The 17,465-nt window shown below is 36.1% G+C and overlaps 2 protein-coding genes across 2 annotated transcripts; one reads left to right on the top strand and one right to left on the bottom strand.

Annotated features, from left to right (window-relative positions):
• Positions 1-1,203: 1,203 nt before the first annotated feature.
• On the top strand, positions 1,204-5,304 carry LOC140162654 (uncharacterized). The gene is made up of 4 exons (XM_072185936.1): positions 1,204-1,421; positions 2,944-3,170; positions 4,084-4,284; positions 5,061-5,304. The coding sequence occupies exons 1-4, from the start codon at positions 1,204-1,206 to the stop codon at positions 5,285-5,287; spliced, it is 873 nt and encodes a 290-aa protein (XP_072042037.1). The 3' UTR covers positions 5,288-5,304.
• A 2,195-nt stretch (positions 5,305-7,499) lies between these two features.
• On the bottom strand, positions 7,500-16,235 carry LOC140152183 (alpha-N-acetylneuraminate alpha-2,8-sialyltransferase ST8SIA3-like). Its single transcript, XM_072174486.1, has 4 exons — positions 15,654-16,235; positions 10,958-11,080; positions 9,368-9,928; positions 7,500-8,768 (listed from the first exon to the last, which is right to left on the bottom strand). The coding sequence occupies exons 1-4, from the start codon at positions 15,806-15,808 to the stop codon at positions 8,486-8,488; spliced, it is 1,122 nt and encodes a 373-aa protein (XP_072030587.1). The 5' UTR covers positions 15,809-16,235; the 3' UTR covers positions 7,500-8,485.
• Between the last annotated feature and the right edge of the window lie 1,230 nt (positions 16,236-17,465).

The raw sequence follows: 17,465 nt of genomic DNA, 5'->3' as shown, positions 1-17,465 counted from the left end.
AATCGTTTTTGTTAATTGATTATAATGTTGATTGTTTGACGTTAGGATATTACTAGGACCTTTTGCCAACATCTTAAACTTCTCCATTGATTAATTTATATTTTTTTATACTAACAATCCATTGAGTAAAGGTGTTCGCCATTTCCCCAACTCACCCATACTTATACCATTTTAATATTTTCACTCTCCAGTGTAGAACCATTATGGATAGGTCAAAATGACCGCGATGTCGAACACGTTTGGAAATATGTAAATACCTATTCTAATTGTGCCACATCGGGAGTATATCTGCATTGGTTAGAATACCAACCGAATGGTAACACTGGCTCACAAGGCGATCAAGACTGTGTGGCATTCTATGTTAATAATCCCGGTTTTGAAGATCAAGAATGCACAGCGACGCATTACACAATCTGTAAAACTAGTACCGGTTAGTTCCATTTTATGTGTGTTATTTCATAATACTTATTATTTTGTTTGTTAAATACAAATTAGATGTCTCTAAGTCGGACTCAACAGTCAGCCTCCCTAGCCTTATCTTCTGTCGTGGACGTTTGGCCGAGGGGATTGACAAACCTATGAGCAACGATGTCCCATCTGAGTATTTCTGTTATTCTAGAGCCCACACTAATTTTTTACAGTAAATATATTATTGCAAACCATCTCGACTCGTCTCAATAATATTATTGTGATTGAACTGGTAGAGGGCCAAGATTTTTCACATATTTTATGACTCTTTACTGCATACACAAACTTACCAACCCAATACGTCTAAATATGAATAAAGGTTTCTCTGAAATGTGATACTTTTTGAAGCTTACCCCAAGTTCTATGTCATAATATGTTAACATTATACTAGAGTTCCCTGACGGTGCGGCTGTTGACACCCCAGCATCTTCGTCTGATACATCATTGCAATATGCAGGTACGTTCAGTTTTTATTTTGCTCTTTGCTGTATAAATGCTAATTCAACACATCTTTTGGTCATACCTCATAATTAAATTGACCAGCACCTGACTAATTTATTCAGTATCAATGCTGACAAAATTGCACGAAAGCTGCCAATTACATAATCTATAGACCTGTTAAATTTTAATGCATAAATTGCGATTGTTTTAATTTGTTCAGAAATTTGGATCATGCAAAATATGTCGATGGAATATCCTTAAATATCTGAGTCGGTTAGATTATCTTTTTGATTAATGTTTTTAATCATTTGGCGATTGCCAGATTGTACATCCCATTATAGCAGTGCCATCAGCCATCCTACGGATCCTAGTCGTTGTTACTACGTGACACAATCCAATGCGAGGACTTACGCAGCCACGGTGACTTTATGTACCAATTACGGATGGACTCCAGTGAATATAGAAGATGAAGAAGAGAACGAAATTATCTATCAAGCAATGAATTCAAATGCGTACGTACAAGGTGTCCCATAAAAAGGTTACATGTAGAAAATGAAGCGTATTTGGTGATTATACAACATAACAATGTCATTTTTTCAGATACTATTTATTCATCCTTCTTTTAATTAACTGCTAAGTTTCAACTCCGTATCTTAAAAGAAACTTAACTTATGTATGACGATGACAGGGGTGTAAAGAGTGGCTAACCATCAAAATATCGCAAAACGTTTCTTTTCATATTTTTCTTTTCCACTTTTTATTTTTCTCTTATTTTTTTAATGGTTGAAGTTATTGTATAAAAGAAACACATTGAAAAATTAAATATTGAACACTGAAAATAAATACTGCATCAGCCATGTTATGCCTGGTCTACTCAAATGTCCCACCAAACGCACGGTGGCTGTGACAGAGGTAGTGAACCTCGTGCTTGCTCAGGAATGTGTGGCATGCCGGTTTAGCATGCAAGTTGTGAACCTTTTTTTTAATATATATTTCAGTGTTTTTTATTTTTCAAGATATCACACAAAAAGAAATTACATAGCAATCATAAAAAAAAACAATCACAAAAGATCACCTTTTACAAAAACAAATTAAACAAATTAAACAATGATACCATCCAGTGCAAGTTGTGAACTTGACATTCACAGGGGTACTAGTAGAGGGTACATAGATAATGTCATGAAAAGGACATTTATATTTCATAACATTAACTTAGATTATTTTCAAAAATCTACATGTAACCTTTTTATGGGACACCCGGTATATAAAATAAAAGCCATTGTTGGGCGGATAAAGATTTGTCGGAAAATTAATGCATTAAATGCCCTATGTTAACTTACATGAGGCAAGCAAGGTAAAGCACCTTGCCCAAGTGTTTACCGCTGCACCACCGTGCCTTCATTGATATTTAATTGATATGTTTTTACATTACAATGGACGTACACACACAATTTTGCAACATCCACAAAATAGAGATTTTCTGGTTAACATGTTAACACTCAATCGGGTCCTATCGATTATCACGTAATACATTCAACCAAGGAAACAGTTACGAATCACAGGGCAAAAGGGTGTTCAATGTCCAAGTTACGAAAGCTTAAGAAAGGCAAACAATCGTCCCAAGATTACGAGACTGAAAAAGATTGAAAATCTTTAACTCAATAATGTCGGTCATTTGACTACCGCAATAGCATTTTTTTTATTCCCGTCATGAGCATGCTCATGTTGTAAAGTGTCCATGAAGCTCCATGAGTCCATGACGTGGTTAAAGTCATTACGTCCTTTTTTGCGATACCATCACCAAATTGAACAACCGTTTGCCCTGCGACTATTAGTCTAATCTTTACTGTTTCATTGGAAGAACCTGATTGTGTGTCAACCCGGGGTGTCAACTCGTATTGCAATACTTATATGGCCAATGTGTTACAAGATTACTTTGCCTTGTTACTTTGTTGCAAGTTACTTTGCCTTGTACTTTACATACGCAAGTATAATTGTCTTCCAACAATGTCAGTTAATATATTTCTTACACAGTGCCGGATATTGGCTAGCCCAGAATGATAAAGTTGAAGAGAATGTGTGGACATACCACGACCAGTCTAATTGCAACGGTGTCTTTTTAAATTTTGACCAAGCTAATAGAGAACCAGATGGTGGAACCTCAAAGAATTGCCTTGTGATGAGTTCGACCAATGGTGGCAGATGGAAGGATGAGTCGTGTTCTGATGATTCATTCTACGCCATGTGTAAACTTAAACAACGTTAGTTGCAAACAACACGTGAAAAATATTCGTGCACTTAACTTCTCGTCTCTTTCATCTTCTTTGTTGTATTTGCTCCCTGTTATTGTATTGCAGCATGCAGAAAAAATGTCCATAGGTACTGCATGGTCTTTGGTGCTGTATCGTACATTGGTAATTCGCGTGTGATTGAATCTTGTCGGTAAATTGGTTTTCTACTTCTACGTTCAAATAGAAGTGGATGCTAATTCTGTTTGAAATCAACGAGGGTCTGACCTATTATTGATACATTGTGATTTTTTATGCGGCCCATACACGTTCAATTTTATTGTGCAATATCAAGGACCCTAGCTAAAACATCTACCACTGTGCACTATATTATTGATCGTATGTCCAGTGCACGATGGTAGACATTGTATCTAGGGTCTTTGATATTGCCCAATAAATTTGAACGTGTATGGGCCGGGGCCGCATTAAGAATTGGTGCTTAACGCCCGTCTAACTAGACGTCACAGGAGAGTGATTAGTTAGATGGGCATAAGCACCAAGACGTATGAATCGCAACCTCCCAAATCTCTTAGGTCACCGTCTACTGCCAAACCGTTCATACAACTTGAAGTGTGTGCTGGCCTACGACCTTTTTGTATGTGTTTTACTGCATTCTAAATCACTTGTTTAAGGCTAATCGAGCAGTTATCTATCTAGGTAACGTTGATGGGTTGGAGCCAAGATACCTAGAATCTCTTTCTCTTTTTTTACGTTACAGTACTGCCTTTCTTTCGCTGTCCAGTGTCTAACAGCCTAAAGTCATATTCATGCAGGCCTATTGTTCAAGCCGTGTGTTCAAGTTTTCAATCAAATTTATATAATGATCGCGGCTGCGCATCAAATATTTTCAAATGCTATAATACTGATAAATAAACCTCTTCAACAGAACCTTTGAATACACCAGCACCAGAAGCCAACATGCCAACAACTACCACCAGACCAACTACTACATTGCCAACAACAAATCCACCTACTACTACTACGTTGCCGACGACAAACCAACATACCACTACATTGCCGACAACAAATCCACCTACCACTACGATGCTGACGACAATACTACCTGCAATTCAGACTACAACAAAAGGTAATTATTTAGGGATACCTGTAGGAAATTATTTAGTATATTCTATCTCTGCCCTATGTCGTAGAAATGCGCTAAAATAATTTTTAAGTACAGTACACTGGGGTTTACATTAGACACTTATTGAAAACCGCAAAAAAATTGTCAAAAACAATTAGGCAAGTATAAGATGCTAATTTCATTTTATGAAGTAATTCCCCCTTAATCATGTTTATTCCACCCTTAGCTTTCTGCACAGACGGTCAATACAAACACTATACTTCTAACTGCAATAGGAAATGCCGGGTTCAGCAATCTCTAACTTCCACAGTCTTTCCACCAACTGATTGCTCTTTCAAACTCTTATACTTCCACCCAGAGTCTGCTTCCACCGCGTCTTTACTTACTAACCCATGAAGACAAATCAGTCCACTTCGACTGACTGGAAATGTTTGTATCAACCGATTATGCAGAAAGAGTGCGATAAAGGGCAGATTATTTCATTAAATAAATTATGATATCTGTACTTTAATTAGCATTGGTTAGATCTTGTAGGTCCCTTATTGATTTTTAGGGGGGACATCCCCAGTAGTATTATAAAGGAAGGTTCTGTACCATACATGCCCTAATTTAGTGCCCCAAAGTGAAATACCAAATTGAGAGCAAGGGCATAGGAAAAGAATTAGGTGGTGTGCCGCCAACCCCTCCCCCACCCCCCCCCCTTCCGCCGCCAATGGTAAAATGCCGTCAATACTAATCAGATAATGTGTTTATCATTTTGTTTATGCCCGTAATACAAGACTTCATCCTCGACCAACACGACGTCGCTGTCCAATCCTCGACACCACGGTTATCCACCATCCAAGTCAAGACCAAACTGCGATGTGCAATGACGTGTACACGAATCGTTGAGTGCGCCTCATTTACATTCAAATCGACAGCACAATTGTGCGAACTATATGGGACCGTAATTGATCAAATACAACTTTCTGTTCAAAGCGGATCGAACTATTTTATCCGAAATTAGTTGCTATACAGTACGTTTATGCCATGAAGAGTTCACTCTCTAAATGCAAAAATAATTTTAATTTGAAGCCACTTTTCGCCAGATTTGTACAGTATTATTGTATTTCAATCGGTAGGTTGTGAGTTCGAGTCATTTTGACCACACTCTTTCATTAAGGTCGAAGGTTGTGACAGGGTTTGAATCAGGCGTTTAAACTGTTAATGAGTTGTTAAGCTAGCCAGATTTCTTCCCAATAATAGTTGTTGAATTTTAAACTATCTTGTGAATCTTGAAAAGCCTTAAAAAGGAATCATGAAAAGAATTGTATTATAAATATAATTACTATTTTGAATCATATTATGGATTTAAAATTTTAGGTAGAAGGTTAGTTTTATTTGTAATTCTAAAGGTCTTTCTTCACTTCTGCGATACATTTTAAACAAAGTAATCTTATAGATTGATCATGTTTTCTCATCACGCGCGCTATCATCTGAAAGTTTTGAGAACTTACTCTTATCAAATATACGTATTCATGATTTTTAAGTTCCATTCAGCTTTTTCTGGTCAATAAGGATCTTCATAATATATTATTTACGGTATATTTCATGGTCCTTTCTTCCTTCCGATCGTAGTCAAATTTTTGTCAGTCATGAGAGCTGGAATTCAAACATACATTGCAGTTAGAGACTACCAATTACAACGTGTGTGATTCGAGCCCTATAAAACACAGATGTTCATTATATTCTGAAATGATGCTTTTCGATCAAAGGACCTGACAAAACTAGTCAGCTACCTTCGACTATATAAATACGTATTTATAAATACGCACGTGACCCATGGGCACGACATACCAAGACCAGCAAGCGTGACCAAATCCTCATGCCATTGAAAAGGATAGGAACTCTTTAGATAAATATTATCAAATTTAAGTATTAATTGAATAACAAAATTATTACACATGTTATCAAAAACAACATTTTTTCCGACGGAAAAACGATTACAATATAATCACAAAGTTGAACAAAATAGACAAATTTTCTGGACTGTAGTCTCGTGTTGTTTACCGCCTTTGCATTCAAATGTGCAGGAAGACCACCCGCTATGTAGAAGGTCACTTCGAGACTGACTGTCTACAAGCTGTTATGGCAGCGCGGAGGTGTTCAAGTGCGTATTTATAAAATACGTATTTATAAATATAGTCAAGGCATACTGGTTTTACTTCGACACATTCCTTGTTTGCAACTTTCCACTATTAATGTAATGCAAGAAGGCGTATCTGCATTTTTGTTGAATTTGAGCTTTTCAGTAATTATAAAAAATCAAAATCATGTTTTGAGAAACATTTAAAGTGCATTATATTAATTAATTCCAGAGTAATTAAGGTAATTTTTTAAGATGCAGATACGACTTAATTGCACAAGAAGCTGATCTTTCTTGCATTTAACAGGTCATATGCAGATACGCCATTTTCTTTCTGTAATAATACAGATATGAGTGAAGTTAGACAATTAAATTATAGTATAGTAGTTGGATAACCTTTGTTTTAAACATTTTGTAGGCGCCTTAAAAATGTTTTGCAAGATTATGCTAAATAATACAAAGCATGCAGGTATGACTTTCTTGCAATCACGAAAGTATTGAATGCAAAAAAGTCTTCCTTGCATTTAACATGAAGGCAGATATGTTTTTAAAATGTTTCTAGCGTGTATAAAAACTAGCACTTTAGGCTTTTTCATTAAAATTTCTGCTGTTCAAAAAACACCATTTGAAACACAAATATTCCCCTCCTGCAAAATGATGAAAATGTAGATTTAAAAAAAAATACCGCAGTGATTTATGGTGCGATACGTACAGGTATAACGCCTAGACGCTGATCGACAAGCCTCTGCACACTTCACTTCTTGTTTCTGACCACTATGGCCCCATATCATTCCACAAACCAGTAAACAACAATACAGGGACTTGTAGCTAAGAAGCGCACACCCTAGATATTCCACAATTGACCTTTGCAGCCAGGATCAGCTGCCCAGTTTCATGCGGGTTACAACGAGACAATCAGCAGTAATTTCCATGTCCAGTGGAATTTCAAGCTAACTCAATTTTTACATGAGAGCGCACTTACCGCAGGGTTCGAACCCCCAACCTCTCGCACCATAGTCGAACACCTTATCGATTGAGCTACGAGTCCCACGAATGATTCCGTGTGAATAGATGGAAAATGGATCTACTATAATATTGTAAATTACTGTTTTATTGTGCATTCGCGTGTAACATCATTATATTGACATATAAACATACCGATGACGTGGTGTCCTGTGTTGTATGGTATTACACGGGCTTTGGATGTCGACTTTTCCCAAGATGTACTTCGTATTTTGGCCTCTCCTTAGCAAACGCTGGAGGCGCTTCGTATTGTGAATCGATCATGCGTACACAATGTGAATGAAATCCGGGAATGAAACCACCTAGCCGTCAATGATGAGTGAAACCACCACGCTTTTGTCGCCGATGTTTGCTATAAGGTTCAGACTAATGTTAGCAGATGTGGTTGTAACGGGTTGTTCAGTTACTTGATAAAAATAATATATGGAATAAATATACACATGAGACATGGTTATATAGTTACCACATCATTTACACTATCCTTTTTTTCATATAAAACATTCTGACAGTGTTTAACTTACATAATTGAAACTCAAGCAAGCAAGCACTCTCTTAATAAATAAAAGTGTGGAAAAAGAGTGATTTGAAGGACTACTCGTCAAAGAGTAAATTTGAAACAAAAGAAGTGGAAGTAACATGAACATCGCAATTCCATGTTGAAAAGTGTTATTTTACTTAGTACAAATTTTATCGTTTTGTAAATCGTTGAGAGAAAGTTCAAGTGACCATATTTTTGTTCTTATAAGTAAGTACATACAATTGCCCTCTTTTTCAATTTTGTCGGAGTGGTCCCTGAGAGGTTACCTCATATCACTCCAAAAGAATGGATTTTCACACTTTTACATTTCGAGAGTACTTTTGTCATGATTAAAGGTATTTTTCACGGTTCATATGGGGAAATCGTGGTTATACCTATGATTTAACCAGATATGGCAATGTGTAATCTAAAGGTATATGGACTTATATCTTGGGACTTCCATGGCTTCCATGCCATCTAAATGACCAATGCCTTGTGATATAAACTATTCCTTGCGGTAATACAGTGAAGAAATGATCCTAACATTTTCCAATGTGAAGTTTTAACGCCCCTTTCTTATGAAGTTTCTTCAAATAAACAAACTCATCAGGCAGTCGATGATATCTTCTATACCCCCAATCATAATGTTGATGAGTCTTGTTGGGTGGATCATCGTAATGGTAAGCCAGAGGTCTGCCGTCAAAGTCAGAGAAGGGATAAAACCCGAACAGGTGAATTTCCTCGCATAATGCACTGGCTATATTGTACATCAGAAGGCCTGTGCTTATACGCTCTTCATCTACTCCTTTGGAATACCAAAATCTGTTGAGAGAAAAAATATAATTCAACATGTTCTTAAGATTGTGAATACTTGAAACATATTCCTCACAACTCTACTTAATGTACTTGTGAATCCAATGTTTAGAAACAAATTCTTCAAATGTGAGGGAATCACATACTGCAGTTACTGTCCATTTTTCTATACACAATACACAGTTCTCTCACCATTGACGTGTGAACTCTATGTTAGAGGTGTAGGACATTGCCTAGTTAACGTCACTGTGTGAAAAATAACCGGCCAATACTTTTTGTACTATCTGAAATTGTAGAAAATATAGTTTTGTAACATGTCCTAAATTTTTAGCTAATTTAGATATTTGGAAATATTCCCACTTTGGCAAAGTGCAGTCCACCATTCAATGTGGAGGATGGGCTAGACTTTATCGATTGATTTTGCTGGAGTAATTTCCTGTTAACCAGGTCAGTACTAGATACGATCTCGAATATCAACATTCTCAACTATTGATAATATAAAGTTCGTAATATTCGGTTCCACTAGTGATACGGCAAATCTGTTATTGCGAACTTCAAACCTGTACACAATACAATAATATTGTAAAAGAATAATCCATTTTACTTACTCTGAAATTTCAGGTAGAACATTTCCAGGAAAAGCAAGTTGAACATTTTGAAATGTATGCGAATATATATCTAAGTAATCCAGTAACGTCCTTATTGTACGAGTAACATACTCCTTGGTAAACACGGGCACCCATAAAACATAATTTCCATACGCTTTCAATTTACTCTGAAACCTTGCCTGGTCTTGTTTTGTAGCCAGTCTCTTAAATCTCTTATCCAAAATACTTGGATTAAAAGTAATCATGTTAGTTCTAACGCCAACATCTTTTTCATATCCAAGTATCGAAGCAAAATTGCACCTGATGACAAAATTCGATGAGTCGATTTTTGAACCACACGAGCTATTCAAAAGAATTCCACTGTTACCAACCACAGAACACGTTCTGAAGCGTTCGTTTTTGAAGAGTTGTTTGGTTGGAAGCAGACGATGTAATCCTGCTGGAACAATGTTGAAATCCATTGATTTAGCTTTGTAAAATCTCGCCAACTGACCGTGAGCGACGTCGTCTGATGTCATCGTTATCACTTTATATGGATTGAAGTACTGTTCCATTTCTTTTCTGTATTTGAATAAATAGTTAGAGAATTATAAACTGGCCTCAAAAAGAAACTTTTAATTTTTCACAAGGCCATATCTTAAAATCCTCTCCATAAAATGAACAAAAATTGCACACAGGATTCATTCAATACTCTACTCTAAACACTGGTCAGTAACCAAACAGTTGTCCAACTGACACAACAGCAAAATGCACTGACATGCAACACCTTCCTGGACCACATTCACAGCGCAACAGATTTCTTTGGCTGGGTTCCAAGTATGTCAGTTGGACAACTGTTTGGCTACTGATCAGTGTTTAGAGTTGAGTATTGAAGTAATCCTGTGTGCAATTTGTGTTCATTTTTATGGAGAGGATTTCAAGATATGACCTTGTGAAAGATTATACGTTTCTTTTTGAGGCCAGTTTATTAACAGTTAAAACGATGGCTCTTAAACATGGATAGCAGTGTGGTTCAACCACAGAATTAATTCTGTGGGTTCAACTCATAATCAAATTCTTGTGATGAACTTTTAGGCCAATGTCCCCAGATATTTTTAGGGAGCTCAAAGGGGAGGTAGCCATGGTAAAGGGGGAGGCAAAGGGAGTCCATTAATTCATAATTGCTAACCTTTGAGATCAAACACTCTAGATATCATCTTAACGGGGACTTAAAGGGGGTTTCGACTAAACGGGAAGGCAAAGGGGAGACCTTTAAAATATAATCGAGGAACTTAATTCCCACATCAGCAATAACGTCGTGGTGGGGGAGAATTGTAAACCTTTTAGGTCAACAATTCAACGGGGATATAACGGGCGATTTGAACATTTTAACGGGTAATATAGGGAACGTTATTAAATTTCAAAGAGGCTGGTCATAAAGGGGACTCAAATGGGCCCTTTGATTTCAAAAGGACAATTTGGAGAGGATCCCTTATCCAAATCAAGTTTGGATCATATGCCTACTGATATTGATTCTGGTTGATTTCGTATAAAGCACTGGAGGGATAGTTAAGTCACTTTTTGAAATACAATTTGTTCATATTTTCTCACCTCTCTTCCTTAGCTGCAGTTTCATTGTAGCTCCATGGCTTTCGGATAATATCATTTACACCCTCTTTGGAATTATCTTCGGAAAATTTTGAATCTGTTTTTTCATAATAGCCAGAAGGTAACCTGAAATATGTAACCAAAATAATGATTAGTCAGTAATGCTAAGAAACTTTGAAAATAACAACATTATAAGGAAATGAACATTAATGATCTAGGGCCCTTTGGCTCGTACATCTACCGAAATTTTCATTTAATCAATAATGCAAAATCAAAGATTTTGTTCCATTTTTTTTCCCTTTGGGATCAAATTTGACCATTTTATGACAAAATTGTAGGCGAAATTAAAGTTGCTCTACTCTTTTCGAATGACCAGAATGACATTATAATGACCAGAATGAAGAATCATAAACGGCGTAAACACTGGATGATCATCGCAATTGAGGCTATATACAGGGTGAGTCAAAATAATCTTTGTCCAACTTTCTTATTTAAAAAACCTTAGACACCCTGAATAGAAATTACGCTGCGAGTGTGAATAGTGTTGTTTTCTCCTTCACATACATTTTTAATTTAAGAAATTGCTTACTTTAATCAAAATATATAATTTAAGGTAATTTTAATTTAATTACCTATTTTCATGTCAACACACATATCGTTAATTGTGTGCAATGTGCTTGGTGTCTCCTATATCGCAACTGGTATACCAGAACGCATTGAAGTACTCATGGATATGTATGAATGGTTCAATTTCTATAATATTATGCATATATGATGCAAGATACTTTTATTTTAAAAAAACAACACTGACATTACTTTCAGGTATATGTAGGGAACGATTTTTTTTCCAAATATGCAGTGGTCATTATGAAATAATGAAACAACAATCAGTTCAATTAAGCATCCGTATGCAACTTGCTTTTCGAGTGTCTTGAATTTTTTCAAATGATCTTGCAATCTATGCAAACGAAAAGGTTCGTTAATTATAAAACCTGTCTGACGTAGGCCCATCATAACCCTAATCCTAAAATTACATGAAGGAATGGGTTATCCGGCAACGTATTTTTTATTCAGTAGAGTACAGATTATTTTGACTCGCCCTGTACAAAACCATAATTGACATCCTTCAGCATTGTAGAAGTTATCAAACGCCCTCATGAATATTACAGGGCGATTCTGCTCTCGATAAAGATGAAAAATAAGGGGCTGTGCAATAATTATGAGCCCTGGTGGAAGGGGAAAATCGGGGGTAGGGGAAGAAATTTTAGCGAGCCAAAAAGGGGGGGTAAGCAATTTTTGGCAAGCCGAGAGGCAGGGCAAGCGATTAGTGGCACACATTCATGGGGCGCCTTTTAAATAAATTTTCATAGTTTGCTTATTCCCGACAAAAAAGCCACCGTTTTTAGATCAATATTTTACTAGCAAATTGTTTAAGAGAGTATTAGAACATATTCATCGTTCCCTAATTCAGATTAATTTTAACCCCAGTTCCATTCAAAGTTCAATCTGACTTTTACCGCAAAAAAAATGTGAAATTAATTAAATCAGATATAATTTGTATAGTTTTTATTTAGAACACGGATCCTGGAATTCGAGTTTCGACCTGAAGTAAATCAATTTATTGTATGAGACAAGGCTCAAAGGATACACGCAGAGTGGCATGCGAAGATAAATTACTGAAATCAGCGAGAATTCAATTTTTGCCATATGTAGCATTAGAAAAGACACTAAGTTGTTCATGATATTGCAGAGGGTTCTTGCCGTTTTGGTAATTAACCGAAGCAAGTTCATAAGTTTGTTAGAATAAAAGATGATTTGATATTCAATTTAGTGAATTAACTGACTTGAGGTTTGTTGCAATTCAGGGCTAGGATATCTGGTATGGTATATACTAATCAAAATATAATTTCAATTAACATTTTGTTTCGAATGAGCATCATGAAAATGATGAAAACCTCTTTCTAGTGTTCCAGCCTATACCAGCTTATAATTACAAATAGCGCGAATTCCTTTTCAATATGACAACTTTACCATAGTCTACGGTATATAATTGAAAATTCCTTCAAGAAAGGCGTAACAAATTGAACAATTTGTCTTGCATCCATTTCATTCTCTCCAATCATTGCAGCTGTTTGACTTTGATGATGTGGCAACTATAATACTGACAACTAGAAGAACAACGTCCCAGAACAAGATGAACTTTTATTAAGTTCCTCATGTCGCCGTTTTTAGGCTTATTTATGTCATTCTCACATGTCTTTCAGTATTTTGATGTCAGCAACACAAAAAAAGAGATTTACTTTCGCCTTTAATTACTAAGTATCCTGTAACATTAGCTTTAACTCACCAGCCTCTCCATGCTCTCCGTGGCAGTCGAGTCGTACTCGAAATGAGTGTACATTTTTGAAATTGTCATGTCCAATTAAGGTTGAATTATTAGTTATTTTGAATTTGAAGTGTCCTGTATGCATAATGTGCAATGTGTGAAGGTACTCCTTGACTATGCATGACTGTATTAACACTTTTAACATAATTACATTACATTTGAATAATAATTATTGCATTCATTTTTATGTTATTTTTTGTATTTGTGTTATTATTTCAACTTGACAACCCTCAGAGCAACCCTCTTTAGTTGTAAAATGTTTAATGCCCGCGGTTTTGTATAATTTCAGTTTTTAGGGGCCTGAGCATTCAATCCTCTTTATCAACGGCAAAGTGACAAGACAACTAATTTCAGTTTTGATACATAAGGCCAATATCTATAAACTAAAAGACTACGGCAGAAATCACATAAATGTGAAAAGTTGTCATTTGGTGAGTTATAACAATTAGTGATTAAACAGTTACCTTTTTAACAGAATGTTATGAGATTTGATGTTGGTGTTCTTATTGGGGACGGGGTGTTATGTTGAAGCAGCCAAAAACCGATTTTAATTATCTAAATCAATATACAGCCTGTCTCAAAAAAAATTGTGCAAGTGAAAAGCGCCCTCTTTGGCAATTAGAAAATACTGTCGGGACATGATGCTTACATCAGCGTCAAGGACGCAGTCTTAGCTCTCAAATGCTGTTTGTTCTGTTCAATTTGCTTGTTTCAATCTCGAGATATGTGTAATTAACAACGAAAGGGTAAAATCACAATTGTGCCACTTTTATTAGGGAAGAGGGCTACGATATGATGTTGATGTGTCTTATCGTGCATTAGACTCATCAGCATCACCGCGCGTGCATTATTTTGTCTAATTTCTCTCCCAACAAGTAATACGCGTTCATTAACCTATTAGTTTGCAATATTTGCTTGTCTTTTAACATGTCTTGAGTGATAAAGAGAACAGAATACCATGATAAAATCATTGACGTTATGACATGCACATGACTTGAATTAAATTTTACAGCAGAATGTGAAATAACTATTTACCTTTCAATCTGTTTTAAGTGGAAAAAGAGAATCATTATACCTGTATCATGATAAAACAGTAAAAACAGTTAAAACAATTTTGTGTTGTTATGTAATCATGGTAATTGATGTATTCTTTTGATTTCACGAAGGAACTCTTGATAAACTTGATGCTATCATTGATTTATGTACATATACAGCCCTCTTCCATAGTAAAATGGTAAAAGTGGCACAATTGTGATTTCCCCTTTCGTTTTTAACTAAACACATCTCGAGATTAAAACAAGCAAATTGAACAGAACAAACGGCATGTGACAGCTCAGACTACGCCCTTGACGTTGATGTAAGCATCATGTCATAACGGTATTCTCCAATTGCCAAAGAGGGCGCTTTTCACTTGCACAATTTTTTTTGAGACAGGCTGTATTGCTTGATTTTTTGTTGCGAATAAGTTATGTACGTTTTACAACATAACTCAAGAACCACAGGACCTACAAGAGTATATCTGTGATATTTGAATTCTTCTACACACTCGCTATTATATTATCAATGTAATTTTTGCCAAAGCTCACTACGATTCGCAAGTTGCTGTGAAGTTGTGAACTACCAGGCTAACATCATACAGCAATGGTTGGTAAACCACGTCAGATATAAAGGCATGCTGCAGTTGTTAAAAAACACTTTTGAAGATACTGTTTGATGCAACCAGGCAACTATACCCAGCAAACACAGAATGTTGTAGGCCTAAATGTCGAGTTATTTATAGAGGGTGCAGGTTTTATTTTTAACATTTATTATTTACTCATAGTCATATTTTTCATATAAAATGTAAAAAACGTTCATGATCGTCATAATACTCAATCATTAAATTACCAACCCAAAACATGTTTACACATTAACGTTTTAAAAACATCTCTGTGTTTGCTGCACTGCAAAAATTCAATTCCCGAGTAAAACACAACATGTTGCTGATACGCATGGGGAGTGTTAATTGGTATGAAAAATACCCTTATAAACGCGTTGTAGTGTTAACCGGATGCCTTCTATACTTTTACGCGAAATAATAGCGTTGAAGTGTTAAAAAAGTGTTATCCGGGAATTGTGGGCACTTCCTTCATCATCTATTTTTGCCAAATAGTTTTTGTAATTGACAAAATCACATATTCTTCCCACGCATGCAAATGACCTTTTAATCATCGGGGGAAAATTATGATCGTGTTGTGGACATAATTATACCATTCCTCGCATGTATTTCTGTCGAGCTTCATCTTGAAAGTAATTATTTGATGCTAAACTTACCTTCCTGAACCGTGACCAATAAAATCTCTATATTTTAAATGTAACTGCTCTAAATCCAGTTTTTGAATGGTATTCATGAGCACAAAGTTGGCACAAATAAGTATTATTCCAACCGCAAATACGGTAAGCATCCTTCTTGTAAATCTCCAAGACATTTTTTATTTGAAATGAATTATATCGACGTGAGATGGTGACACTGGTAAGACAGAATGTTTCAAATTCAACTGGCACATAAGCTCACATATCAGGCATAATATATTCCATCAACATCATCCGTCGGAAAATTGTCAGTACGCGGAAAACCTCCAGATTCAATATTGTATTTTACTTTTCCCTAAAGTAAACAGGCACATTGCATTCATTCAAGATGTTACCACTTTACCTCCTGAAGAATGAATTTTCAAGTTCAAATCTTCTTCAAGTTTCACGCTGAAGAATACATGTCTGATAAATTAAATATCCCATGCACATCATCTGCGATACAAAATGCAAAGCTAGTATGCAATCGCTATAATTTTATCATCGCTTCAATCATTAATGATCAAAACTACTGTCATCAAATCTGTAGTTCAAGTTCTTTGCATAGTTCCACTGCAAATGATGGTGCCGTAAAGTTTGTGGAGTGACGGCACAACATGCTCTTAGGGAGCGGTCTTTATTTAATCCAAGGGGGTGATTTGTAGGGGTAATGCGATTTTTTGTGAGCAGGGTAATCCGATTTTTTTGGCCAGGAAAGAGACGGGGGGTATGTTAAATTTGAATGGAAAATTTCATAAAATAAAGACCGAATGCAAAACTTTTGAATGGAAGCTATGAACACGATATTGAACCTTTTCGTCGAATTTTTATAAAACCCCAATTATGTCCCCTTAATTGCATAAAATAGTGAACGGACCCTTATCACATGCAGGTACTGGAACACAACCGACACGACAGCTCGCTCGAAATTGACGTTCACCTGTAAAAAATGCTGTCCAATTTGCTTCAATAAGCGGTGAATGTACTGAATTTTGTGAACCAGCATGTAATAATTAGGCTGATTGTTAAGCTTAAATATTAATACTGGAGTTCACAATCCGACGTTACACACGAAATGTGTTATGTGATTTTTTGAGATCAAAACTTGTACACAGGTTCTATCAAAGTATACTCGAAAAGGTTTTCTTCAGAAGAAAAAAATCTCGTATAAACACTGAATCTCAGCAGGCTACATTTTTCTTGAGTTCAAAGCCCTTAAACATTGACTTTTTAAAAGCCTGTTTCAATTGAATTTTGTTTCCCTAAATGCACTTGCCGCGCCATTGCAATTGACACTTATTTTGCCAATTGTAAGGAATTTCAGAGATATAGCAAATGATATCTGTGACATAATTTCATCAATTTCGCTTTAAACTGCCGTGCACAACTGTTATTAAAGGGCAGGGCAAAAACGGTCCCACTGACCAACTATAGCAACTCCCAGAATTCCTTTGGCAGTACAACTGCATGGAAAAACGCACGGAAAAGTTGTATTAGTTTAACTTTTACAACTTGAAACCCCCAAAAAGTGTGGGTCAATTTTGTTCTGGTAGGGCCTACAGCTGGACAACCTTTTCCCCCTCGGCGCGGTACGCCACTGCTGGTATAGCCCCAGCGGAAATTACTCCTTTATGTCGCATGTGGCACCGCCCCTCCTGGCCTCTCCTCCCATATTTTTATTCTGCAGTAGGCCTACTAAACATTATTATTAACATTAAATTGTAGGCCTAAAATTCTTCATTCCATGAAATCAGACTCGACTGATAAATATTTTGCACTGAGGAAATGTATAGG

Source organism: Amphiura filiformis, chromosome 1 (assembly GCF_039555335.1).
Source record: "Amphiura filiformis chromosome 1, Afil_fr2py, whole genome shotgun sequence".
NCBI lineage: Eukaryota > Metazoa > Echinodermata > Ophiuroidea > Amphilepidida > Amphiuridae > Amphiura > Amphiura filiformis.
Note: the sequence above shows the minus strand (reverse complement) of the source record. Positions and strands in the feature narration are given on the sequence as shown.